The sequence below is a fragment of the Pagrus major genome, chromosome 8 (assembly GCF_040436345.1).
Source record: "Pagrus major chromosome 8, Pma_NU_1.0".
NCBI lineage: Eukaryota > Metazoa > Chordata > Actinopteri > Spariformes > Sparidae > Pagrus > Pagrus major.
The window spans coordinates 13,059,706-13,085,668 of NC_133222.1; the positions used below are offsets into that span (position 1 = coordinate 13,059,706).

General features: G+C 41.1%; 2 protein-coding genes across 2 annotated transcripts; both read left to right on the top strand.

Moving 5' to 3' along the window:
• Nucleotides 1-3,053: 3,053 nt before the first annotated feature.
• Nucleotides 3,054-23,224, top strand: ano5a (anoctamin 5a). Its single transcript, XM_073471569.1, has 20 exons — nucleotides 3,054-3,294; nucleotides 6,468-6,535; nucleotides 11,582-11,689; nucleotides 12,682-12,750; nucleotides 13,421-13,705; nucleotides 13,978-14,097; nucleotides 14,290-14,405; nucleotides 14,483-14,617; nucleotides 14,726-14,831; nucleotides 14,982-15,042; nucleotides 15,278-15,429; nucleotides 16,252-16,326; nucleotides 16,840-17,068; nucleotides 17,225-17,403; nucleotides 17,515-17,612; nucleotides 18,351-18,481; nucleotides 18,768-18,973; nucleotides 19,062-19,261; nucleotides 19,612-19,717; nucleotides 19,908-23,224. Exons 1-20 carry the CDS (start codon nucleotides 3,225-3,227, stop codon nucleotides 20,139-20,141), a joined length of 2,748 nt encoding a protein of 915 aa, XP_073327670.1. The 5' UTR covers nucleotides 3,054-3,224; the 3' UTR covers nucleotides 20,142-23,224.
• A 97-nt stretch (nucleotides 23,225-23,321) lies between these two features.
• Nucleotides 23,322-24,769, top strand: LOC141000756 (P2Y purinoceptor 3-like). The gene has a single exon (XM_073471573.1). It carries the CDS (start codon nucleotides 23,725-23,727, stop codon nucleotides 24,745-24,747), a length of 1,023 nt encoding a protein of 340 aa, XP_073327674.1. The 5' UTR covers nucleotides 23,322-23,724; the 3' UTR covers nucleotides 24,748-24,769.
• The last annotated feature ends 1,194 nt before the right edge of the window (nucleotides 24,770-25,963 follow it).

Consider the following 25,963-nt stretch of genomic DNA (forward strand, 5'->3'; position numbering starts at 1 on the left):
TAATAATTGACTGTATGTCAACACTTTTAATGCTTTAAGTATATTATACTAATACTTGATTGCAGAACTTTTACTTGTATGGTATTTTTCATAATTGTGTATTGTTGTGTTTGAACATGGCTGTATATTTCTAGGTATCTATCTGATCTATCTAAGTAGGCCTACTTGATATTTGTGAGCTTATACTCCATGTAATTCCCATGTCTCCCAGTCCTGTGGACCTATTTCTGTCAACCACAAAAAAGAAAAATGAACATGTCAGACGGTAGGCCCTCCACACCTTGTTATTAAAGATGATTTTTACCATTAAGTCTTTGAAACTGTGAGCGTCAGTGCACACCCAAGAAGACCCACATGTCAAAGGGGAGAGGCTGAAGAAAAAGTGGTCGAGAAAATAAGCAGCTGTATTTCTGTACCCGGCCACACCCCACAGAGACGGATAACATAATTACAACAGTACAGGACTGTGTAAACCACTTGAAGGGCGACAGAGGGGGCCGCTGCTACTAAATTTGACCGGAGTGGAAGTACAGGGTAGAGAGGTGGCTGGGAGGAGCTGGGAGCTGCTGATAGACGCTTTCCTGAACTCCCTGTCATAGAGGAAAACTGATATACAGATGTGTGAACAACAGGGAAGAGAAGCCAAACATCACACTACTGTAAACCAAACAAGAAACAACAAAGCAAAACAAAGCAAAGCAAAACAGTCCACAGTCATGGTCCTTGAAGCAAAGAATGATTTACTGAGGTCTTTTTACAATTATAGCTACATGATAATTGATGGTTCACCCTCCAGTTATAATGGGAACAGATGTCTCTCCTTAAATGTCTTAACTAAATCTCAGGTGGGAGACTGAAGTCTTTTTGTGGAAATCAATGATATAAAACAGTTCTGAAAAGGCATGAGTTAAGTATAATGTGGCTGGTTGTGAAGGAGTTCCTGGAAGCTCTCGCTCTCGACATTGTGCCAAACAAATTGAATCAAACGTAAATGATCTAAGGGAACATAGTGACAGAGCATTAAAACCAAAGAAACCCTTAGTCAGTCTTGGTTTAAAGGGCAACTCCACCAATGAACACATTAAAGTGACTGCCAAAGATTTATATAGAACTACATAGTAGACGCAAAGACGCCGCCTGTTCAATCCAATTGAATTGGAAGAATTGCTCTCCTAGCACGTACACCAAAAAAAGTTTTCTAGCTTCCAGGTTTACTTCCTGGTTATGCAGCCCACTGCATATGTGCAGTAGTGTCTCTCCGACTGGCCCCGCCCATAAGTTCCTTAAAAATTTCAAAAGTCGTAGCTTGTCATAAAACTAATGAAATCTAAGACTGCGAAAATACGTAATTATAAAAACTGTGATGTTGTCTCGCTGAACAGTCACCAAAACCTGTAACTTAAACATTGTAGAGCTAGTCGCATATATTAGTTTGCTCGCAGAACTATCAAACTACTGTTTCACATAACTGCAACTGTCAATATAGCCAGATTTATTGGAATTTCCCGCTTTTAAATAACTTTTCTGTGATAAGTTGGCGACCATGTTGGTGTTGGCGATGTGTGTTGAGCGAGACGAGGTAGTTCACTGAGCGGTTTCACACAAAACTACATGTTATTTTACCTAAATTACGACAAACTGTGACCCCCTTGACCCTGAAAATTATCTTTTAAATTGACAGACATCATATGTGTAGATCATGGCACAATTCAAGCAGGATCCAAAAAACATTTGTCTTATTAACTACCATACAGTAGTAGTTTTCCCAAAATAACTCCCATTGGTTCCACCGGTAGGGGCGTGACTTCGGCTCTCTATCTAGGTTCTATTAAAATCTATGTGGACTGCTTTTCAAAACTTGATGCCGACATTACCCACAATGCAACTCAGTCACCGAGTGACATCACTGGAGGCAATATATCATATTACATGCAGCTTCTTCTGGAGCCACAAATTCAAGATTCAAGATTCAAGATGTTTATTGTCACAGTGGAAACATAGTTTGCACCAGGCAATGAAATTCTTAATTTGCTAGTTTCCCTTCACACAAAATATACTTTAAAAAAAATAATAGATAAATAAACTAAACTATAAAGGGAAAAAAAGCATGTAAGCATGTGCAATGTTCGCATACAGCAGAAGGCACTGAAAGACATTGAAATATAAGAATATTGAATATATCCAATGCATATATTATGTACATATCCAATAAAAGCTAATACTAATAGTTCACAGGTGACTATAGTTCAAAGTATTGAATATAGTGCAAAAAGAAATATGTTACCTTTTAACAGTACCCTAACTCACATATTAACAAATTATATGACTTTGACTGCTGTTGAATATATTTAAGTTGTGTTGTAGTCCACCCACCACACCCACTTCACTTCTCTAGCCTATTTTTCAACCATAAAGTTACAAAAAAGATCCTGTTTTAAACACTGATGCAAAGTCAACAGAGACTCTCAATATATTTGTTTTATCAAATTGTCAATAACTTAATTCAATTTCTTTCTATTTTTACAGGTTATGGCTTCATGAAATTGTGGCCCGGATGTGAAAGTCGTTTCTGATTGGCTGACAGGTGTCAAATCTCAAACCATTTGAGAACCGTTAAACCAGCGACATACTCCACCAACTCTCATCTCAATAACATTCAGCCTCTGACTAGCTGTTACTTAAAAATAGGCAACTGTTTAGTTACAATATAGCATTTTTATATATTTTTCCTTTCTTGGTAAGTATAATACTGAGCTGCAAAAGTACAATTAAGTTAATAAACTCCATGGAGGAAAGTTCGCCTCCAACTTGCTTTCATAGCTAGCTAACGTTAGCTTCTGTATGCTAACACCTGCTAAATTAATCTGACATGTTTGGACTCCATTTAGCTATGTTAAGTCTTGACATGCCAAAAAATGTAGACATTTGGGTACAATATCTGTTCACCCCCAGGCAGGCTCAAACCATTGGCTTGTGGCGTGGAGCCACTCCCCTCACAAACCTCCCTCTGTGCCGGAGTAATGCAGCAGTCGGCGGTCGGTCAGTGGGTGAAGGAGGGCAGCCTGCCAAGTATCCTGGTCCGTTAGCTTAAGGCGTCTCTGAAGAGCACGGGTGTGAAGGAGAACAGCTCGGAGTTCAGACGTGGGACAGGACTCATCTGTCAGGGGAGACCTGTGTGTACATGAGGACCGGTAAACACGACCCGGGTACACGAGGGACTCAACATGAACCGAATAACGGGGAGAACAGGAGAGGACAGTTTGATTGAGATGAGCCCAACAAACTCTTACAATGGTGAGTAGCTAAAAGTCGGAGCCAGATGCGTATTTTCACATTTATTGTTGATCCTCATTAGTTGCTGTAAACCGTCATTAGATACCGTCCTACTGGGAAATCATAAGACTAAACTGAGGTAGGTACTGTATTCCCCAGTCTGTATGGCTTTAAGAAGAACTAAAAAATCAGGCTAAAGTTTTGAGGAATACTGGACAAATACTACATTTAAACTACAAACCTTAAAACATATTTCTGTCTAATTTTATCTATATTGTGTGTATATATAGCTTACACAAAAATAAACTTCCAAACAACCATAATGACATAACATTTCTAAATTGACAGCTAAGGTAAACAGCACACAGCTGACAAATTACAGTGTTTACTTCACTGTGCCAGCCTGTACACATTTGCACAACACATTTCAAATTAATTTAAATAAACAGTTTCTTAACTATTTTAAACTGTATCCACCCTGTACGGTACATTACCCCTTTAACGCCATAACGAGCTCATGGTCTGACTGTCTTTCCATGCATGCAGTGACTCAAAGCCTGCCAGCCTCTGACAGCTGGCCTGCTTACTGGAAACACTCCGTCACTTGCTAACAGCCACGTTATCCACCAGCACAAACCCCAAATCCTTCTCTGCTTCTTGCTAAAGTTGAGTTTTAAACAAACAATTAGAGAGAGGACTGCGTTTTTAGCCATTTATGGTCTGGCTGAATGGAAAATGAATCACCCTGGATGTTCTCCAGCAATCCTTACCTGAATGAATCAATACAAAAGTGTTGTGTTTCATCTGCAGCATGGAGAGGATTATATTATAGCAGTCTAGATAAGACTGAAGTGTGAGCAATCACTATAGGATCATGAACTACAGTTGGATTTTACTTCCACAAAACATCAGAACGGAACATCTTTGTTGTATTTCTGTTTTATGACAGGGGGCCAGCAAAACTGAATGTTCAGGTTGTAAATATACACTCACAAGTATTTTAGTGTTACACATCTCGACAGGCTGCTAGTATTTCCAGACAACACAGAGTTTAAATGAAAGAAAAACATAATCTGAGATCTAAGATCTATAATCTTTAAATGTAATTTTGAGGTTACTCCAACTGCACATTCGCACAAGTCAAAACAATGTGGACTGCTGAGAGGTCTCACAGTTTGCTTACAAACTATTTGTGTACAGGATTTAAATACAGATTCAAACCACGTTGAATTTACTGTAGGTACATATTTCCAAACTATTCGTGGTTGTGGATTGACCACGCAGATTTTGACTAACTGACTAGCTTGTTGTTGCATCAGTGCTCAGCCTGACTGTAAATATGGGTTTAATTTCTTGTCTTGATATGTGAACTGGCCTGTTAAAGCAGGTGTATGCATTCACCTCAACATGACTCTAAACATGATGACGAAAATTAGACAAACCCAGCCACTTTGTTTATATACAGAATTGTGTAGTTTGAAGTGAGGTTGCTGGATTTATGTTAACACCCTTGCAAGGTGGCAGTGGTAACACTGAAAACTTATGGCTGCAAAATTTACTACAAGAGCAGTAAGATCTTAGAGATCATATCACTGTTATTTCAATAAACAGCTGTATTTGTTTTTCAATTCAGCAGGATTTGCTTTGAATTGGGAATAAAGCTGGTTGTAAAATATCTTTCTTTGTGCAAATAATAGATGTACAGGAGGTCTGTTCTCTTGTTGGGTCGCTGTGGTAATGAAGAAAGACAGACAGAAGCAGCGCTGTGGCATTTCCACTGTGATCAGCTGCTCTCTCTTGAACAAAGGCCTAACTGTAGAGGCTTCTTAGCTAGGTGGGAAAAGTCTCTTGGCATAGCTGAGTGGATAATACTGGGTGCTCTAACACTTGTGTCCAACTGTGCAAAAATATGCTAAGCCGTTTGAGAGGTATTCTCATGTGTTGTGAAAGAAATATAATTTGGAAGCATCCAAACCTAAGTCAATATCATAACAGTTTTTTAAGGAGGATGACACAAAAAGTTGGCTTTAATGTTGGTGTGAAGCCATTCTCAAACTATGAATATGTGTTTAAGCTTTAAGTCTAAATCTGCTGTTAATTGTACTGTATAGTAGCCATCGTCAAGAATTCTTCAAGGGGTCACTGCTGGTGGATAACAGGCCTCCCTAAACTTCAACATCCTGCTGTATCTCCAAAGATACTGGTAACAATAAGTGTGCTGTGTATGCACGATAACAGCAGACTTGATTTTAAACTTCCAGATACAATTATGTGTCTCTTTGTTGTTAGATTCGTACTGTGAGACACTATGAAGAGCTTTGTCATTAAGTAGAACTTAAGTGAAAAACAGTGATTTAGTCCAGCAAAATAAAAAAGCAAAGATCTGCATCACAGACTGTTCTGCTGTTTTTCAGATCTGGCAAGGAGCTTTTATGATGAGTGTCATCCATTTTACTTTTGAACCACTAACTTGTACTTTGTTGGCTTGCTTTGTAATAACGGAGAGACAGAGAAGGTTTACATATTACATGGTTCGAATGCTTGTTTCAGGTCTGTGTAAGCACATTTTCTGTGTGGAGTCCAGACTAAATATAACCTCAGAGAGACCATCAATTAGGATGGTTGCATTTCTATTTAAAAACACAGACACTGAGGCTGAAACCTTGTTTTGCTTTATTTTTTTTGGCAATAGTCATGCCAGCAGTACATGATGCTTGTTTTTACTTTTTTCATCTGCCCTGCCTTTTCTTGATCTTATTTCAAAATGTACTCTCAAAGGGTTTAGTTGCATTTTCCTCACATGTTCCTCACACAGGCTGCTTTCACTCTTAAACACATCAAGGTGGTTTACCAGTCTTCTCAGTCTCATTTCCTGCAGTGACTCCTGTAGTAACAGAATTGCAACGCAAGAACATGGCTGTGTGTATTTGTCGACAGTGATCCTGTTAAGTCATGCTGTCTGGCCTGTGGGAGTGCTGCACAAATATAGACAGCAACATTTCCTGTCAGTCAGTGCTCCTCTGGTAACTCAAGCAGCTGTTCATGAGCCTGAAACTTAACTTTACTGCCACCAATCTGCCTGTATGAGATTTGCTATGCCACTCTTTATTGTTCTTTTGCAGTAATTAGAGGATTGTGTCATAATTAACACTGGTAATTCTGTTGTTAATCTAAGTGTTCCTTATGTCTTGCAGATGATATAAATGGCTACCAGCAACATGCCTCATCCAGTGCAGGATCCCTCCAGCAGGGACAATCTGGGGTAAACACCAAACTCACCATGTGCTCATATTTACTCAGCACCTTCATACAGACATTTCTGTAAAGCAACTTCTTTTGATTGTGCATAATCAGAGTGAGAGTTTCTTTTCATACGAATTCCAAATGTCATTACATATGTTTGTCTCAGAAAAGTTGGCAAAAAATGTATATATTAATATTTATCTTTCCAAGACTAATGCATGGAAGATATCTGTTTAGAAATGGTTTTATCTTCACCTCCAGTTTACCTCCTGTAAACATGGTAGCAGGAAGCTCACTGTGTACAAGTACAATGCTTTATTTAGATTTCCTTCCTTCTCTCCTTCCAGTTTAATAATCACACTGAGTTTCCTGTTGTAAATCCCCTATCGATCAACAGCCCACATGTGGCATTCAGCTTGTGGCTCTTAGTAGAGCCCATGGCATTTATTCACAGTTTTGAGACTACATAAATTTTTTCCAACCTAATCATTATAGTTTGCAAACTGTAAATGTCATGAGAGAGTCAGAGATAACCTTTATGCTCCTGTCTATTCTCCCCCTTTCACACTGTACTTAAAGTCTCCTTTAATGCCTGATGTGTGTATAGAGACATGTGAGTCTCTCAACACCAGCCTGGCCTCCCTGGCCCCCTCTGATCACAGCGACACTCCACAGTATGAGACTCAGACCTTAGAGCAAATCAATTCTTTGACTGGGGTAAGACACCAGCCGAGGACACGAATGCATGCTGCTGTGTCACTGTCCGTGTGTTTTTCTCCCAACTCAAACCTGTAACTGAGTAAGACCTGACTGTGACCATGCCTGACTTATAACATCTATTGGTTGCTAGTGAGTCTGTAACAAATGTTTATGTGTGGAGTGTCTGACATTTTGATCCGGTTTGAACAACAATTATATGTAAGGTTGCTGCTACAGTCTGTTGAATTTGTTGTGTTGTCAGGATTTCCCTCACTCTCCATTCGGTTCCTCCACAGCTGTCGAGAAAGCGGGCGCTATTCCTGAAGTTTCGTTCCAGGGTATGGCATGGTAAAACAGGCTTGTGATGTGATGCAACTTTATGCATATGTCTGCCTGCCTGCCAACCTTTATTTGCTTCTTGAGGAGAGTCTGTTCAGTGTTGAGTTTCTCCACCAGCAATCGATTCTCAGGGAATAAAGCTTGGACATTGGAGTTGAAATTGATATACATTACTATGTAGAGAGCTGATGTTGGCTTCTGAAGGGCATGTTTTTTTCTGAAGAGGGTAATGGAAACTTGCAGGCACGAGCTATGTGTTGATGCATCATGAGAGTTCATTAAAACTGGAAAAGTCCTTTTCACTCGGTTTGTTCTCACCTGTGATAATCGTCTGCTTCACTGAAGAGAAAGCAACAGTCTGGTGGTGTTACAGCATAATTAGAAAGTGCACACGCACACACACATGCTACTGCCTTGCTGTTTTTGTGTGTGCACATCCATGTCTATGTGTGCACTTTAAGTGTATACAGTCTATACTGTAATCATGACCCTGCCCTGTGCTCATGACAGGACCGAACCTGCTGTGGTTACCCGTATAATGAACTGTAGGCTTCTTCTTTTAAAATGTGGTCTTCCTTAAACGCCACCACCCCATTTAATGAAAAGTGGAATCATGACCCCGTTTAACAGTGGCTTATCTTTAGGGGGGAAAAAATACCCTGCAATAAGCTTTTCAAGTGATCTGACTCCCTCCAACTAAAGGCTATGATTTAGCAGAGAGGAAGATCATATCAAGGAGTTTTAGAGGGGAGGCAGCTGCACATCTATAAATTGCCTCTGTAATGAAGAATGGAAACAAAAGCTGACTGTATGGCCTTTCTCATGCTAGAAGTTTCAGCTGTATGCAACTTTTCTAGCTCTGCAAATCACTGCAGTTGATTTCATTGTTGATTAATCTGTCGACTATTTTCTAGATTAATCAATTAGTTGTTTGGTCTATAAAATGTCCTAAAATTGTGAAAAATGTCGATCAATGTTTCCAAAAGCCCCAGACGACGTCCTCCAATGTCTTGTTTTGTCCACAACCCAAGATATTCATTATGCTGTCATAGAGGACAAAGAAACCAGAAAAATGTGTACATTTAAGAAGCTGGAATCAGAGAAATTGGACTTTTTTAACTCCTCCAAGGAGGTTATGTTGTCACCCGTGTCCATTTCTTTGTTGGTTGTTAGCAGAATTACAGAATAAGTACTGAATGGATTTCCACTAAACTTGGTTGGAGGATGGGTCTCTTCCCAGAATAGACACCATTAACTTTTGGTGTGGATACAGATAAAGGAACAGATCAAGAATTTTTTTCCTCGCTGTAATTAACATTAAAAGATAGGGCGTTTTTTTGACATTTCCTTAATTTCTCCGGGAATAATGCATGGATCTTGATGAAAAAGATCAGGCTTGTTTAGGTGGCTGGTATCTATGAGTTAGTAAAAATGGGACTATTGGGCCTTGGCGGATATATGCGCTCAACTGAGTGCCATTCTAGTTTTACTTAAAAATTACTTAAACAGATCAATACATATGTAAAAATCTGGCAATTAATTTAAGCTTTAGCTGACAACTAGTTGATTAATCGTTGCAGCCCTCAATTTTTCTGCAGTGTTGTTAATGTGATATATTAGAAAGGTGTACTGAATCAGGTACAAAAATCTAGTATTTTCCTTTTTAAGCTCTAGAGAAAACCCCAATACCCCCATGTTTAGAACATGTTTGAGGATTGCAGCGATTTATTGCACTAAAATAATGCTACAATCCAGAGATATAGATGCAACCATTTACTAAACTTAGCAGTACAGAACTTTGTTCTTATATGCAAAGGAAAATAGAGAGAAGAGAAAGACTCTTTGGTTTTATATTGTTGAAATAATATAGCAAACAAAAAAATTGAGAAAAGAGAATTGCAACCCTGCCATGACATTTTGTAGAACTAATACCTGAGTGGATATGTAGAAAATGAGGCTAGACAGAGGAGATGTCCTCAGAAAGTCATGGTGTGTAGAGAGGATTCTACATCATAATGATATACTTAAAATCAAAGAGGTGACCAGTTTCGTAGAAGTTCTGTCCAACACTCTTTTAGCCCCAAAAAAGACATGCTTTCGAAGTATCTTTTTAAAGAAACCCCTCCCTGAAACTACAAGCCTATTTATCTTACACCATTTTCTACATTTACCCTCCTAATTAAGATGAAAGATGTGCATACGTCTGAACACCCAGTAGTTAAGGGTTTGTTGGCAAATGTAAAGAACTCTGTGGCCTCTACCAGCTTTTAGAGCTGAAGCAGGTCCCAGCAGATGCACTGATTCCATATGGCTGATCTATAATTACGGAAAATTAAAGAGTTTCTGCAGCGACGTCCCAGTTAAAGAAAGAACCCATCCTGCCATGGTCAACATAGTTCAATCCGGTCCGTGAGGCAATGTGGACCGGTGGTTAGAACATATGTTTAAATTGGGCTAAGAATACCATAAAAAGGTTGAACATGTAGACACAAATGACCCTACAAGTAAGTACAGTAGGAACTAGGTGTAGATCCCGCTGGAAACATCTTACTGAATATTTCTTAGATTTGTGCCAACATGTCTGAGGCAATTTAAGGGCAGTTCTCATTTGTAGTCTCCCTTTTGCACTTTGAACACTGTTGTTTCAAGCTCTCCAGATTGTATAATTGTCTGCGGGACTGTTGCTTTTATTCTCCTGAGGGTCAGTGTGTTACAGTACTATGATGTCACCTCCCCTTCTCTGGTGCTGTGCTCTTATTACATTAGCTAGCTAGCTGGCAGCAGCTATGCTTTCCCCACGTGCTGATGTCATCTCTAGGAGTCTCCTCCACCTCTCTCCTAGTATCCCTCCTCCTGTCTCTCTCCCTTTTCTGGATGTCTGAGCATGTGAGGGCTTGTCCTGGGGGGTGAGTGGACTGGATGGAGCCCCGCTGGCCGGGGGATCAGAGTGGAGTGAGAGTGAGAGAAGCAGTGCTTTCAGGGCCGGACTGTGCTCCATAGAGAAAGGCAATTTTGCTCTATCAATCAGCCGGCCTTTCCGCTGATGCATCATAACCATAAATGGAGTGGGCCATGGAGGTAAAGTGCTCTTCCTTTCCTCCCTAACCCACAGCAGTCTGACAGGCCAACTCTGTCAGAGCTACAGTATAGTAGCCATTGATGTTGTGATGCTAAATGTCTGAGTTCTCTGAATTGTATGCAGTCCTATGTATGTAGTTTATGTGGAGTAGCGATGACAGAGGTTCATGGTACGTGGTTATTTTTAGCTTTCTGAACAGCTGAAGCAGCACCAACAGTAAGCAGTCATACCTTCCTGTCCTCCTTTAAAGCATTCCTGTGTAGTTCATTTCTCTTCAGCCCTGTAGCGGCTAAAGAGAGAGCCACTAAACTGCTAGCATTTGCTGATACACATGCTTGGAATTTCCTCAGCCACCAATACAGGTGTTTTCAGATACTGTGGCTTTCAGGATTTACAGAAAAGCAGAGACAAATAGAGTACAACAATGTGAGAGTGTGAAGGCCAATATGGCTGCTGGATGTCCCTGATGTGTAGAGAATGGTATTCATTGAGTTGTAGTCCTATACTCCGTTGCTATGACACGTAACCTGAGATTGTGTGTAATGAGTTGACAGATGACCTGAATTAAAAGCATTCACAGGATTCTGGATTTGATTCTGTGATACAACAAAGACTCCTTTAAAAATCTCTTTTCTTCTTTTACAAGTGATCCTACAAAGGGGGGACACGAGCAACATAAAACATCTCAATCATAGCGAATGCCCTCCATTTAGCATGCTGTTTGTGTCTGGAGTGAAAATATGATAATCAGTATTCTTGACAAACATTCGAGTTTGATGTGGTGTGGAGGCCTTGTTGTTTGGGTTTTGCTGTTAGCCACTGACACATGCTGTAGACTGACTGACTGCTCTGCTGTGCTGAATGCATCCAGAGTCTTGTTAAGCTGATACTGTGCCTGTGTATGTGTGTGTTTTAATGTTGTGACCTCTGCACTATCTGGTTTTATAGATCGACAAACAACAACACAGTAAAGACTCGGTGTTCTTCCGTGATGGACGGCGCAGGATTGATTTTGTCCTGTCCTATGTTGATGATAAAGATGGCGAGAGAAAACAGGTAAGAAATAACCTCTCGGTATTGTTTACAGTTATATTTCCCTAGTTCACTTACTGCAAGCATATGTTTCTAATACCTTATATTTTTTGGATGTATGTTTTACAACGGTGGTGTTGTTATTGTATTTCCAATTCAGAATGACAGAGAATATAATTGATTGAAATCCTAGAATATCACATAAAAGAACAGTTGATGTTATCTCCACTTCTTGATAAACAATAGGAACTGTTTCTTACATGATATCCTCAGAGTTCACTGTGTGTGCCAGTGGCATACCCTAAATACCACAACACTGATAAAGTCAGATAAACTGTTCTCAGCTGTTTCACTAATCCTCTCAAGGAAATTTCTTAAAGGTCACTTTTAGAGATACACTTACAACCCTATTTTCTAAATCTGAAGTATTTCCATACTGTTGCTGGTCTATTTTATCAGCTGTGAAGGGCTGAAAGGCTTTTAGTGTTTGACACTGAGCTGTTACTCTTCACATCTCTGTGCCACCACCCCTTGGGTATGAGGCACTTTTTACCCACCTGCTTCATCAGTGAGTTAACACACAGACCTCTGGCCTCGTCAGGAAGTCGCTAATTTTTTCCGCTATACGAGGAAGGGCAGACAAGAGGCCAGTTCCTGTGTGTTATCCACATGTGCTGTAAAATGTGACTAACAAGCTCTAACAAGGATGTGCATTTTTTCATTTCTGTTAGCCTTTTTCTGAAAACATTACACCTAATTCCAGGTGATACGAGGTCATCCCACTGCACTACCACAAGGGACTTTCACTACCTTTTTCCTGTTTTTTCACTACCTGTTGTTTTGTTTGAACAGGTCTTACTTTAAAATGTTTCGAATCACATTCAAACCTGCTGCACTGACTGTTTTACATGTTTATTTGTGTTTTGACAGATGTGCACTCTTCGCCTTTTACACTTCATATCACATGGACTGAATAAGTAAATGTCTGTATTTTTGCATTGTTTTGTTTTTTAAAGGAGAGGAGGAAGATGTATGAGGCCAATCTAGAGAAAGTTGGCCTGGAGCTGGAGATGGAAGATAAAATGGTAAGAGCATCAAGTTACTGCTTTGATTATGTAGAACGTAAAAAGGAATTAAATGGCCCACAAAAACACATGTATCTATGTGTGTGTATTTTCTCACATATCTGTCTTATTTAGAATGTAGTCTAGTTTAACAACGACAAAACAATGCTAAAAAACAAACCAGTGTCTTCATGATGCAGCAAAAGCAAACACTTGTCTTTATACTACATAGTCAGCAAACTGAATTTTACATAAAACTTGTAAAAAGGACTTTGCAGGGATCTCCTTTCATTCATGAATTGTGGTTTTAGTTTTAAATAATTTTAACAGTACAATAACCATCTCAGAAAATGTCACGGTTGAACAGTATACAGTATTTAGTATATATACTGTGTACAGTTACAGTGTGTAAAGGAATGAAAATAGAAGCTTTTGTTTTTTTTATCAAACAAATGCTTTATTATAATTTCACTATTATTATGTCCTGACAAGCGTGGAACTTGATAAAAACTTGAAATATATATATATATTTCATAACACTTATATGGTAGAAACTCTAGATAAATAATTGTACACTATATGATAACTCTTCATTCTGAATGTACTGTCTCTCTTGAAATCGGTATACTAGTATACTGCTGCAACCATAGCCCTACGCTCATTATACTGTGACATCTGTCTCACTCATCAGGAGTCAGATGATGGAAAGACTTATTTCGTGAAGATTCACGCTCCTTGGGAGGTGTTAGCCACCTATGCAGACGTGCTGAAGATCAAGGTCCCGTTCAAGGCCAACGACATCCCAGACAACAGCGAGATGCCCATGAACTGGCTGTCCACCCCCTTCCGTCTGCCGGAGCACATCATGCACCCTGAGCCAGACTATTTCACAGCTCCCTTCAACAAGGACAAGTCTGACTTCTTCCTTATCGACGACAAGGAGACGTTCTTCCCCCCTTCCACTCGCAACAGGATAGTAAGGATGCTTTGACCATAACTGTCTTATCTTGTTTGTGACCTTCATTTGAAAACATTCCTCTGACATTGAGATCATGCAGTTCTGTTTGCAGGTTGACTCACATGGTTACATTTTAGTTCAGTTTTTGAAAAGGCTCCTTTAATTGACGAAGCTTTAAATTCAGTAGGTTATTTCTGTTGAATAAATAAATGTCCGTTATCTTAAACTGCTGTAAATACAGACTATTCATAATTCTCTTTCTATCCATACAACTTTCTCTCTCTGCCCAGGTCTACTACATCCTGTCCCGCTGTTCGTACTTCAGGGACGAGTGTGGAGATAAAGACAAGAAGGGAATCAAGAGGTTACTCAACAACGGCACCTACACTGCTGCCTTCCCGCTACATGATGTGAGCCTCTTCTAGTGAACTTTTGGCACTTTTTTATCATTGGAAAAAGAGTCTTCAGTGGAATGTGTACTCATTCCTTTCCAACAGTAACATCCTGTTAGAGGCAATGTTGGACGCTCATTGCAAGGATGAATAACATTTCAATAACTCAATGAATGTGTTAGTGACCTGTTTGTTTCTGTGTGCACACAGTGTAGATACTGGATAAGATCGAAGGACCCTAACTGCGAAAGTGAGAGATACAATCTGCACAAACACTGGGCCAGATTTTTCTGTTTCTTTAAGGAGCAGCCTCTCAATCTCATAAGGTACAGCTTGACCATAACATAACTTAATATGTCAACAGGGGAATTTACAACAAATATGTTGTCTTTCCTTTCAACAGGAAGTATTATGGAGAGAAGATAGGTATTTATTTTGCTTGGCTTGGTTTCTACACTGAGATGCTGTTGTTTGCTGCAATAGTCGGGACCATTTGTTTCGTCTACGGATTCCTCACCTACGATGACAACGAGTGGAGGTGATTTTTACCAAGAATACTTTTTGTAGCACTTTAAGATATAATTTCTATCATTGTCATTACTCCTTTTATTGATCCTTTTATTTTATCCTTTTCATTTCCCTACAGTAAAGAAATCTGTAGTGCGGAAATTGGAGGTAAAATTGTCATGTGCCCGCTGTGTGACAAGAAATGTGGCTACTGGAAACTGAACACAACATGCAACTCCTCATGGGTGAGACATCCTGGCTTTTGGACTGAGTTGTTTTTGTTCATCATGATTCATGTTCTACCCACATATGTGACATTTAAAGGATGGTTGCAGCTGAGTGTTAACAAAGGATTTTTTTCATATCTCACTTTCTAAAACATGTTTTTCTTACAGCAATCACACCTGTTTGACAATGTGGGAACGGTGTTTTTTGCCATATTTATGGGTATATGGGGTGAGTAAAAAAAAGTCTGCTCTCTGCATTTTGTATTTTCTAAACCAGTGCACCACCTAGTGGGAGCTGATGGACTATTATTAGTCATTTCAAATCACTGTGAATCACTGTTACTCACTCTCACTTAGTTTTCATCTACTGAGCCACTGACAATTCTGCTACCACACCAATATAGTAGATTTGAATGGGGGTCAAGGCACTGAAAACTGATATTTTGGGGTTATATGCTCTGCAGTGACGCTGTTTCTGGAGTTCTGGAAGAGGCGACAGGCTCGTCTCGAGTACGAGTGGGATCTGGTCGACTTTGAGGAGGAGCAACAGCAGCTGCAGCTTCGGCCAGAGTATGAGACCAAGTGCACCAACCGCAAGATGAACCGCATCACTCAGGTGTTTGTGTGCTCATGAAATACTAATATAATGTTCTAATGTATAGATCTAAGTCTTTCTACAGCGCTTAACCAGACAGATATGTAGGACTTGGACAATTAAAGCATCTGTTGTTTTTATTGGATACAGGTTCTTCACACTGAGTTGATTGTAGTTATTCATCAAGGCCAGTCCCTGGACTAAACAACTGGTTTGACTGGAGACTCTTTGACTAGAACAGTATAACGAAGTAAAATTGACCTGCTGTGATTTCAGGGAATCAGGAATTCATAGTAGTGATAGTAGCAGACACAGACATGTGAAATGAACAAAAACAGGGTGTTGTAATTTTCCTTCACTACATCCCACCCATCTTCAGGAAATGGAGTGGGTGCTCAAAAGGACTCCTTCTGACCTAATGGGCAAATTACTTCTGTGCTGGGCCACCGTGTTACTCTGGGTAAGGGTAGCACTTAACGTGGAATGCCAAATTGGTGAGGAAGAGGTTTTGGTGTGGTGTAGCTTGTATGAATAACACAGACATAACTGGAAAGACGGAGAGGCACAAGTTTCCTTCTGTACTACATTACTGTTTCTCTTGTGGATGAGCATTTTGAAAAGGGGTTTTGCAAAAGCATTGTTTCACCAGGAGACCGCTAGATGAAAAATTTGGACTGGGACTGAAATGCCTACCCAAAAAGAGCTGTGACTAGGCAACCTCGCACTGCCTCACATCTGAGGCCAGAGTTAATTAAAGGAAACTGGCCTTTTAGAGCTGTCTTTTCAGGATATAACAAAGGGTGACTGACTCCCATGTCCATGCTTTGCTTGCTTATGATTTAGGAAATGGAGCCATACTTACCTATAACAAGCAAGTGTGCACGCACATGTCTGTCTGGAGCCACCGTCCTGTTCTGGGTGAGCATTGTATCTTTGGTGTAGGTGATGAATCTAAACTGCTATCGTCCTCTACCTGTTCCTTCACCCTATGTCTTTATTATCTTTCCTATCACACTCTTCATCATTTTCACTAGTATCATATGACCAGGGAAAATCTGTATAAAACCTCAAAGAGATAAAGCTCTCTTAAACAGCTGAGACCAAGTCAGAACACTCCTGCATGTTTATGCATGGCACTTTTAAGACCCATTTAAGACCAAAGTTTTATGACTTTATACAAACAGCACATATTTTATTACTGTTGTGTCTTGTTTGTAAAGGAATGTATCATGTGAATGAGCTGATAGGAAGTTTATGGGCATGTGTACACACTTCAAGCATGACAGTTACTCCTAACGTCTGTGTTGGCAATAATTCACCTCGCTTCACTCCTTTGTATGTGTTTTGATGTTGGCATGTCTCACTGTACTTTTGTGACTGTGACTTCCTGTAGTTGTCTTTGATGTTGTCACTGTTGTCTCTGTCCTGAAGATCTCATTGATCATTGCCTGCATCATTGGGGTGATAGCGTACCGCCTGGCGGTATACGCAGCCTTCGCCAGCATCATGAAGGACAATCCCACCACCCACCTGCAGGTGGTCGGTCCCTTCATCACGCCACAGCTGGCAACATCTGTCACCGCCTCCTGCATCAACTTTGTCATCATCATGATCCTCAACCTCATGTATGAGAGAGTGGCTGTTTGGATCACTGACATGGGTGAGGGTCAGAGTGAGAGAGCGAATCCCAGATTATTCAGTTTCCCTGTCTTTATTTAACCATTGTGTAACTGATAATGATCCTTGAAATTGTGTTAAAAAATATGTTCCTTTTTTGGTTTATGTTTTAAATTTTTTATTCCCCTTGTATCGGCAGAAATTCCCAAGACTCACCTGGAGTATGAGAACAAGCTGACGGTAAAGATGTTCCTCTTCCAATTTGTCAACTACTACTCCTCCTGCTTCTACGTGGCTTTCTTTAAGGGCAAGTTTGTGGGCTATCCTGGAGATTATGCTTATATGTTTGGCCCATGGAGCAAACTGAGGAATGAAGAGGTACCAGATATAATTACATCATATTAGATTATAACTAGTAATTCAACTTGAGCCTGAGATAACGTTTGTTTCCTTCCCATTTCTCCGCTCTCTTAACTTGTCTACATTAAGTGTGACCCTGGTGGCTGTTTGATTGAGTTGACCACCCAACTGGTGATAGTGATGACTGGTAAACAGGTGTGGGGCAACATCCAGGAGGCTCTGGTCCCGTGAGTACTGACCATCTAAGGCACAGTTTATTTGCATGCAGATACAGAAGGGTTGAATTCACACACTCTTTAAAGGCTTGGCTTGTGCATCAAATAGATTTTTTTTCCAGCTTTTCAATGTTTAGAGTCATCTCTGTTAAGACGAGGATTTTTTTGTCATAGAGCCAAAAGAGGCTATAGACAAGTACTCAAAGCAATGTCACCAGGTACTTACTTACCACTACTCATCAGCTTGTGCAGAGTTGAACAAAACAGAGATTTCTTGCTAACGAGCTGGCTTTATGTCAACACAAAATCAGTAAGTTTATGAAATCCAAAGAAAGACGGGAAGGCATTTTAATATGCAACAGTCAAAAGCACACAGGTATAAATAATACAATTAATCATGACTAAATCACATTTAGCTGCATCAGTTTCAGAATCCTAGTTTTGTTCATGGTGGCTCACTGTTACACTGTCACAACTCACTGGGACACTAAAACTGATTAGAGTCATTGCGTTGCTTTTGCTACTATTAGTCAGAATGTCTGCTGTGAAAAAGCCTATTATCAGTGGCTGCATAACCCAGTGTCCAGTCAAAACAAGTGAAGAAATTAACTTTGAGGGAGGGGTTCAAAGTTTAGAGATGCGGTCATCTGTTTAGCCATTGTTTACAGTTCATTACAGCCTCCTCTCTGGCTGTCAGAGGGGGAATTATGTTCCCTCACTGCTCTCTATCGCCCCCTTGTGGTCGTTCAGGTGGCTGATGAACTGGTGGGGCAGCAGGAAGGCACGAAGCCACCCAGAGAGTCTGTACAGCCGCTGGGAGCAGGACCACGACCTGCAGGGCTTTGGACAGCTTGGCCTTTTCTACGAGTACTTGGAAATGGGTAAAGATTCAGCACACAGTCAATCTGTTCACAGAGAGAAAGATTCAAAGACAAGCCAAGCTGCAGTCAAGACCATTTTAGATAGATAGATAGATAGATAGAGAGAAAGAGAGAGTGTGAGAGAGAGAGAAATGGATAGATAGATAGATGGATGGATGGATGGATGGATGGATGGATGGATGGATGGATGGATGGATGGATGGATACACTGTTCTCTGAGATTCTGCAGATGGTGCTGTTTCCCTCCCATTGTCTCTCACTGGCCTCTTTCTTGTCTGTGTCCCAGTGATCCAGTTTGGTTTCATCACGCTGTTTGTCGCCTCCTTCCCCCTGGCACCCCTGATGGCACTTATCAACAACATCATCGAGGTCAGAGTGGACTCCTGGAAGCTCACGACTCAGTTCAGACGTCCTGTGGCAGCAAAGGCCCACAGCATCGGAGCTTGGCAGGAAATCCTCAATGGGATGGCCGTACTCTCTGTTGTCACAAATGTGAGTGCCGGTCTACATCTGTGTGCTTTTTATCACTCATTATTTACTCTGTAGTTTTCTTAACACTGTTTCTTTCCCTGCTTTCCAGGCGTTCATTGTGGCCTTCACTTCTGATATGATCCCTCGGCTCGTGTACATGTACGCCTATCAGCCACAGGGGGAGATGAATATGAAAGGCTACATAAACAACAGCCTGTCGGTGTTTAATATCTCTGAGTTCAAATTGGCCAACAGGCCGGAGGATGGGGAGAACCCTTTCTGGTTCAACAGCTCCATCACTACCTGCAGGTGTGTGAGATTTGGGGATCTGTATATGAGAGAGAGAGAGAGAGAGAGAGATTTTTTATGTTAATATGTGACTGTGGGGGAAGAAGTACTTGGATCCTTTGATAAAGTACTAAAATAATAATAATAATTAAAGATTATTCTTGATTTCTTGTACAGGATTATTACCTGCATTAAGGTATTAAAAGTAGAAGTACAGCATATGAAGCCCTTTGTCCTCAGACCCTTGATTTGAATAACTAGTAGTTTACACTTCAATATCAGAGTAATTATTTCTTTTTCTATTTTCATTTGCACAACAAAGTCTGTATAAAAATCTGCAGGAAATGTGAGTCTCTGTTCTTTCTTTGTAGGTACCGTGATTACCGCTACCCACCTGGCCATGAGAAGCAGTATGCCCACACGATGCAGTTCTGGCATATTCTGGCTGCCAAGCTGGCTTTCATCATTATCATGGAGGTAAAACCAGGCTGCAGCGCTTTCACCAGCACCACCAACACTTACTGGGCAGCAGGCGATTGTTAAATTAATAGTAACACCCATTTTCCCACACACAATTTTTCAGATGAAATGCAAATCCATGCAGAGTTACTTCTGCAGCTCTTAGCTTTGAGGTAAAACTCACCTGTTGTGCTTTCTTCCTCCGCAGCATGTCGTGTTTCTGGTCAAGTTCTTCGTGGCCTGGATGATTCCTGATGTTCCCTCTGATGTGAGGGCTCGGATAAAGAGAGAGCGGTACCTTGTCCAGGAGTATCTCCATAACTATGAAGTGGAGAAGCTGAAAATCCAGCTCAGCCAAACCAACCACGAGGAGGAGTGCTGCTGCACACCCATGATCTACCCGTCATTACCCAAACATGAGGTGCTGTCAGAGTGTCTCTAGCCCAGCGAGCTGCTGGTCAATCAGCTGGACATGATGGGAGGACGTGGTGATGTAGATTGCCCTGCTTGTGTATTATGATACTGACCATCACTTTGCTGTAGTGCCTGTGTTGTTTGTGCCAGAAACACACACACACACACACACACACACACACACACACACACACACACACACAGAACTTTATCAAAGAGCTAGAGGTTTCCTCAATTCACAGCCATCCCTCTTCTACTTATCTGCTAATGGTGGAAGTGTGCACAGGTGAAAGACCAATTCTCCATGCATGCTGAAACATGAGGCACATGGCTTTGTCTCATATTTATGGCTTTTCACTCTCTATGTTGTAACCATAGTGCAAAGGATAATCAAAATTTGCTGTATTTAAAGAAAGGAAGGAAATACACTGTGTCTAAGACAGGCAACTTACTGGTGATTTATTATAAAGCTATTTATTCAAGTGCCACTACGAGTAACCAAAGATTGAATGCCTTATATATGAACATATATATATATATACATACATAAATATATGACAAAGTTATGATTGGCTCTATCTGCCAGTAGAATAATAATTGATATTATTGGAGACTGAAAGCTTGCTTATGATGAGGTCCGAGCACAGACTGTATATAAAGGTGGACAATGCGTCTTCATGTCCTACTGTACAAAATTGAAGCCAAAATATCCTATTTATGATTGCTGCCATCTTGTGCTGATGACATTATTTGGAGCCAGAGTCTGCATAGCACTGATCAAGTGATGGAGGTGGAGCAACCTATACACACGCCGACTGCAGCGCAAGCAGGGCTCAGTTGTCAATCCTGCTATCACAACGTCATCTTTTTATGGCATCAATTAACTAATTAAAACCAAACTTTTCAGAAAAATGAACACTTTAACCGCATGATAAGAACTACCTAAAATGACAAAAAATACATCTTTGGGAAAAATTTATTTGACGTGTACTTTGAGTTTTTAGTTTGGCACATGTCGACCCGCTAAATTGAGGGAGAGGGATTTAAGACCTGCCAACAGGGAGCGATCAAGTTTTGGCTTCACTTTTAGGTTGTGTTCATACCAACCATCCTTATATAGAAAGGCAAAGTCACGCCCCTTCTGGTGGAACACCATTGCATGTTATTTCAGAAGAAATGTGAATGGAAGTCAATGGCAAGAGACAGTATAATATTTTTTTTATCCTATTGTGTGAATTGTGCCCTGTCTTACACATATGATGTTTGTCAAGTTGCAGTTTGTCATAAAACTTATCACATAAGACACTGACAGACTGCAAACCCAACAGTCGTCTAAGTGATGTCGTCTCATGTTACGCTCACCAAAACCCATAAGGAAACCTTATTGAGCCAGTTCTGTTTATTAGCTTGCTCACCACATCGACTAACTCTTCTTTTGCTTAACTGCAGCTCCCAGTATGACCAGACATGTTGGGATTTTCATGTTTTTTTGTGCCAAGGTGGCGGCCATGTTGGTCTTGTTGACGTGTTTTGAGCGAGACGATGTAGTTTACTGAGCAGTTTTACACAAAACTAAATGGTATTTTACTACTTTTATGACAAACTGTGACTTTCCTTACTTGCAAAATTACATTTTAAATTGACTAACATCATACAACTCGAACAGGCTCAAAACATTTTTTTATTTTTTATTTATTCAATACATTTATTTGTCTCTCCAATTAACTACTGTGAGATTTTCTTTGCAAAATGAGGTCCCATGGTATATACCAGAAGGGGTGGGACTTCACCTCTCTATACAGTCAATGGGTTTGAATATTTCCCTTGTTCATATGTACAGCTGTATGAAGGGTTCCAGTGTCATATTCTGTACATTCATGTTATGTTTTTTTGTTGTTGTTTTACAGTTACTGCAACAAATGTGAGCATTGTTTATTTGACAGCATTGAGGTCACAGCACAGATGTAACAAAACTTTACCAAATTATTTTCCTCACTACACTGGCAGTGCACCAGTAAATCAGCTAGTCACATTTACCTTTAATCTCATAACAGCCCGACAGTTTCTCCAGGACGTAATCTGACATGTAAAGTATCTTTTTTGTTATGAAGACAAATCTGTGCTGCTGTAACTACTGTGAGTAAGGACCGATGGTGTCCTGCAATGGCCAGTTTTTGAGCAGCTGGTGCATGTTGACTTTTTGACAGTGAGTCCAGAGAAGTGTAAAGCCTCTGAGAGAGTGAAGAGATCCCTTTTTAATGTGCCTCTGTTTACCAACATGTCGACGCTAATGAAAGCCTGCCCCTGCCTACTGAACTATGTTTGCTCCATTACACAAAGCACATCAGCCATCGCCCACTTCATGTGCTGCTGGTTTCCTCAGCTGTGTCTGTGTAGAGAAGGAAAGATACACATTCTTTTTTTTTTTTTTTTATTTTGCACAAAGCACTTAATGAAACTTGACTACCAAACCCTAAACATGTCAGTCGAATTGTTGTCATGACACTACGTATTCACAATCAGTGTTTTGAAGGAGCAGTGTGTGGTAATCTCTGTTCATTTAAGCGGAACAAGAGTGGCATGTAGGTAAGAAGGTGATCCCTGTTCTGAGAAGAATGCAGCTTTTTGTTTTTAATTATATGAAGGACATTTTATGTTTATCAGGCTGCCTACATAGTAATACGTGAGAATTTTCTGTTGTTGAAGTATCTAAATTTTAGGTAAAATAGCTGTCTTGCTGTGCTACAAACTCTGACCACTTAGCCAAGAGCGATTTTGGATTGTTCTAGTTTCCCTTTACCTGCCCTGCGCTCAGCTAAACTGTTGCCTGTTGATGCCTTAATACATCTAATACTTTGTTTTCTATCTGTACATCTCCTTTAAACTTTTTTTTAAATGTCTTTTTGTCTTCTTTTATGTTTTAGTCATAATGTTTTTTATTTTATACTGTCACCAAGCTCTGAAAATGGTGACCCTGTTTACTGTATGCCTAAATTTACAATCTCTTGTTTTCATTCATTTGTTTCCTCTTATTTTTTGTAATTGTCCTGTATCCAAGTGTGTATTGTAAACCAAGACTAATCTCCAAAATAAAGTACCAGTTCAACTTGAGTAATTGTCGGATCAGTCCTGAGTACTGTGGACCGCCAGCCTCTTTGCCGAGGACATGAAAGTTGCCGTTCACATAACAGATGGCCTGAGAGAACACTGATAACTATTCAGTGTTTGCTCTCACTGCTGGTGGGTGTGCTTTACACCAAAATATGTTGGCATGGTTGATTCACTTGGCACACAGAGAAGCCACTGTAACAAAGACATGGGCAACACTCAGGTTCAGGTAGGTTGAATGGGTTCACTGTGGGTTTAAACATGTTATATAAGGTGAGATAAAGTTGTTTTAGGTATTGTAGTTATTGCAAAGAATGGTTTGTAAACTATCTCTCTATATCTTTAATGTTTCTGTAATGAAGCTCAGGGGGTTTAATTAAAGTTTTCCATGAAGAAACTGAGGGTAGAAATCTTGATCTGTGCCCCTGACCATCCAGCCTCCAGAGGAAGCCTTCTGCCACCTGGACACACATCAGGGTTTACCGGTGGTCCAGCTCTACGTGATGCCGTCCTTCTTCCTGGTGGTTATGATCCTCGGGCTTCCCCTCAACCTGCTCTCCCTCTGGGTGTTCTTCCACCGCCTGCGGCGCTGGACCCGCAGCACGGTGTTCCTCTTCAACCTGACCCTGGCTGACACCTCGTGGCTGGTGGTCCTGCCTTTCCTCATCAACTACCACCTGGACCATCTGTACTGGAAGCTGGGGCTGGGCTTCTGCACGGGTGTGAGGATGTTCTACCACAACTACTTCTACCTGAGCATCTTCTTCGTCACCTGCATCAGTGTGGACCGGTACCTGGCCATCGTGCACCCTCTGCGCTCCCTGGTGCTGCTGGGCCGGAGGCAGACCTGCCTGCTGTGTGTGGCGGTGTGGGTGGCCGCTGTGCTCCTCAGCATACCTGTTGCCACCATGAGTATGATCCAGACTTGCCCTGGGAGCAACCGCACCGTCTGTACCCTGTACATAATGCTGAGTGAGACCACAGAGAGCCTCCCCTACACCGTCGTTTGCTCCGTCGTCGGTTTCTTGCTCCCGCTGCTCTCCATCTGCTACTGCGGCCTGCACAGCCTCAGAGAGCTGCGCCACCGGCCCAACCGCCCCGACCCGCACAACAAGCAGCGGCGGCTCCGGCGGGTGCTGAGCACAGTCCTGGTCCTCTTTGCGCTGTTTTACCTGCCCTACCACGTGTGCCGCAACGCAGCCGTCGTGATGCGGGCAGTGTACCCCGACAACCCCGCCTCCTGGCAGCGCGCAGACCTGGCCTTCTCCCTGCAGATGTGCTTGTGCGGCCTCATCACCTGCGTTAACCCGCTGTTCAGCTGCTTCATAGGCGGACAGTTCAGGAGGGAGTTTCACGGCACCTTTGCTCTCCTGCTCTCCCAGTGTCCAGGTACACATGTGGCCTCCAGGATATCTAAGCGGACCCGTCAGACGGTGAGGACGAGGCAGGGCATGTCCACTGTGGCACCTGCGTGCGCAGTGTCTGAACCCAGCCATAAGGAGCTAAGAGACATTTCAAAGAAATAATGTTCTCTGTCTAATACTTGTGTAAGACATCATGAAAAAGTATTGAAAACCTGAGTAGCCTATGTCACTTGTTTAATCACTTGTTTTGTTTAATTTGCTGAATAAGATAAATACTGTATATAACAAAGGTTTCCAGTCTCCTTTGTCTCATTTACTCTCACATCAGTTGAGCTCAGCACAGTCACAGGATGAATGTCAGCAGTGAAAATTTCCAGCCATGTTTGTGGCAACAAAAAAATGACAATTCTGATGGGAAATCAAGTCGTCTGCAGCCGTGTTTGTGGCGACAAAACTGGGTGTTTTTAACAAGACCTCAGGACGTCTGTAGCCATGTTTATGGTGTTTTTAAACCAGAGCTCGGAACAATTTCCAGCTGTGTTTGTGGCGACCAAAATCTGATATTTCTGACTGGAGGTTTGGCCTCTGCAGCCGTGATTGTGGTGACAAAACAGAGTGTTTTAAACCAGACCTCAGGACACATGTTAGCAGTTAAAATTTCCAGCAGATTTGTGGCAGCAACAAAAAACAATATTTTTATGGGAAATCCAATCATCTGTAGTCGTGTTAGTGGCAACAAAACCAGGTGTCTTAAGGAGACTTCGGGACATCTCCAGCTGTGCTTGTGGCGACAAAACTGGGTGTTTTTAACAGGACCTCAGGACGTCTGTAGCCATGTTTTTGATAGCAGTACTGAGTGTTTTAAACAAGACCTTGGGACATTTCCAGCCTAGTTTGCTGTTACAAAACCAGGTGTTTTTAACAAGACCTTGAGACACCTCCAGTCATATTTGTGCCAACGAAACTGGGTGTTTTTTCACAAGACCTCTGTACATCTCCAAAACAGGTATGTTAAGCCAAAACATGATCTGTTCCTGACCCTAACCAAGTGGAGAAACATTTTAAATGGGACCATCAAAGAAACATAAAGATGCAACATAAAGAGGTGTGAATTGTTAACATATCTGTGGTTTTGCAGAAACCCGATTTTGCCCCTTGCCAACATGTATTCTGGTGATGGGGTTGGGTCTCCTGAACTTCCTTACACAACACTGCCTCTGTGTGGTTGACTGCATACTGTACTTTACAGTCTGGCTCCACATGCGTGAACAGCATCTTTCTTGTGGTCAGTAAAAAAACAATATTAAGAGCCCACAGTTTAATTGACTGAAAAAAGCTCTCGGCACATCTGTCCCTGAAGTTTTAGCAGGGCTTTAAA

Bases quoted from the DNA above. Each gene is read 5' to 3' on its own strand.
- ano5a (XM_073471569.1), top strand. From the start codon at position 3,225: ATGAACCGAATAACGGGGAGAACAGGAGAGGACAGTTTGATTGAGATG. The intron at 17,613-18,350 runs GTGAGTACTGAC...GTGGTCGTTCAG, and splicing joins ATCCAGGAGGCTCTGGTCCC to GTGGCTGATGAACTGGTGGG. The intron at 19,262-19,611 runs GTGTGTGAGATT...CTTTCTTTGTAG, and splicing joins AGCTCCATCACTACCTGCAG to GTACCGTGATTACCGCTACC.
- LOC141000756 (XM_073471573.1), top strand. From the start codon at position 23,725: ATGCCGTCCTTCTTCCTGGTGGTTATGATCCTCGGGCTTCCCCTCAAC.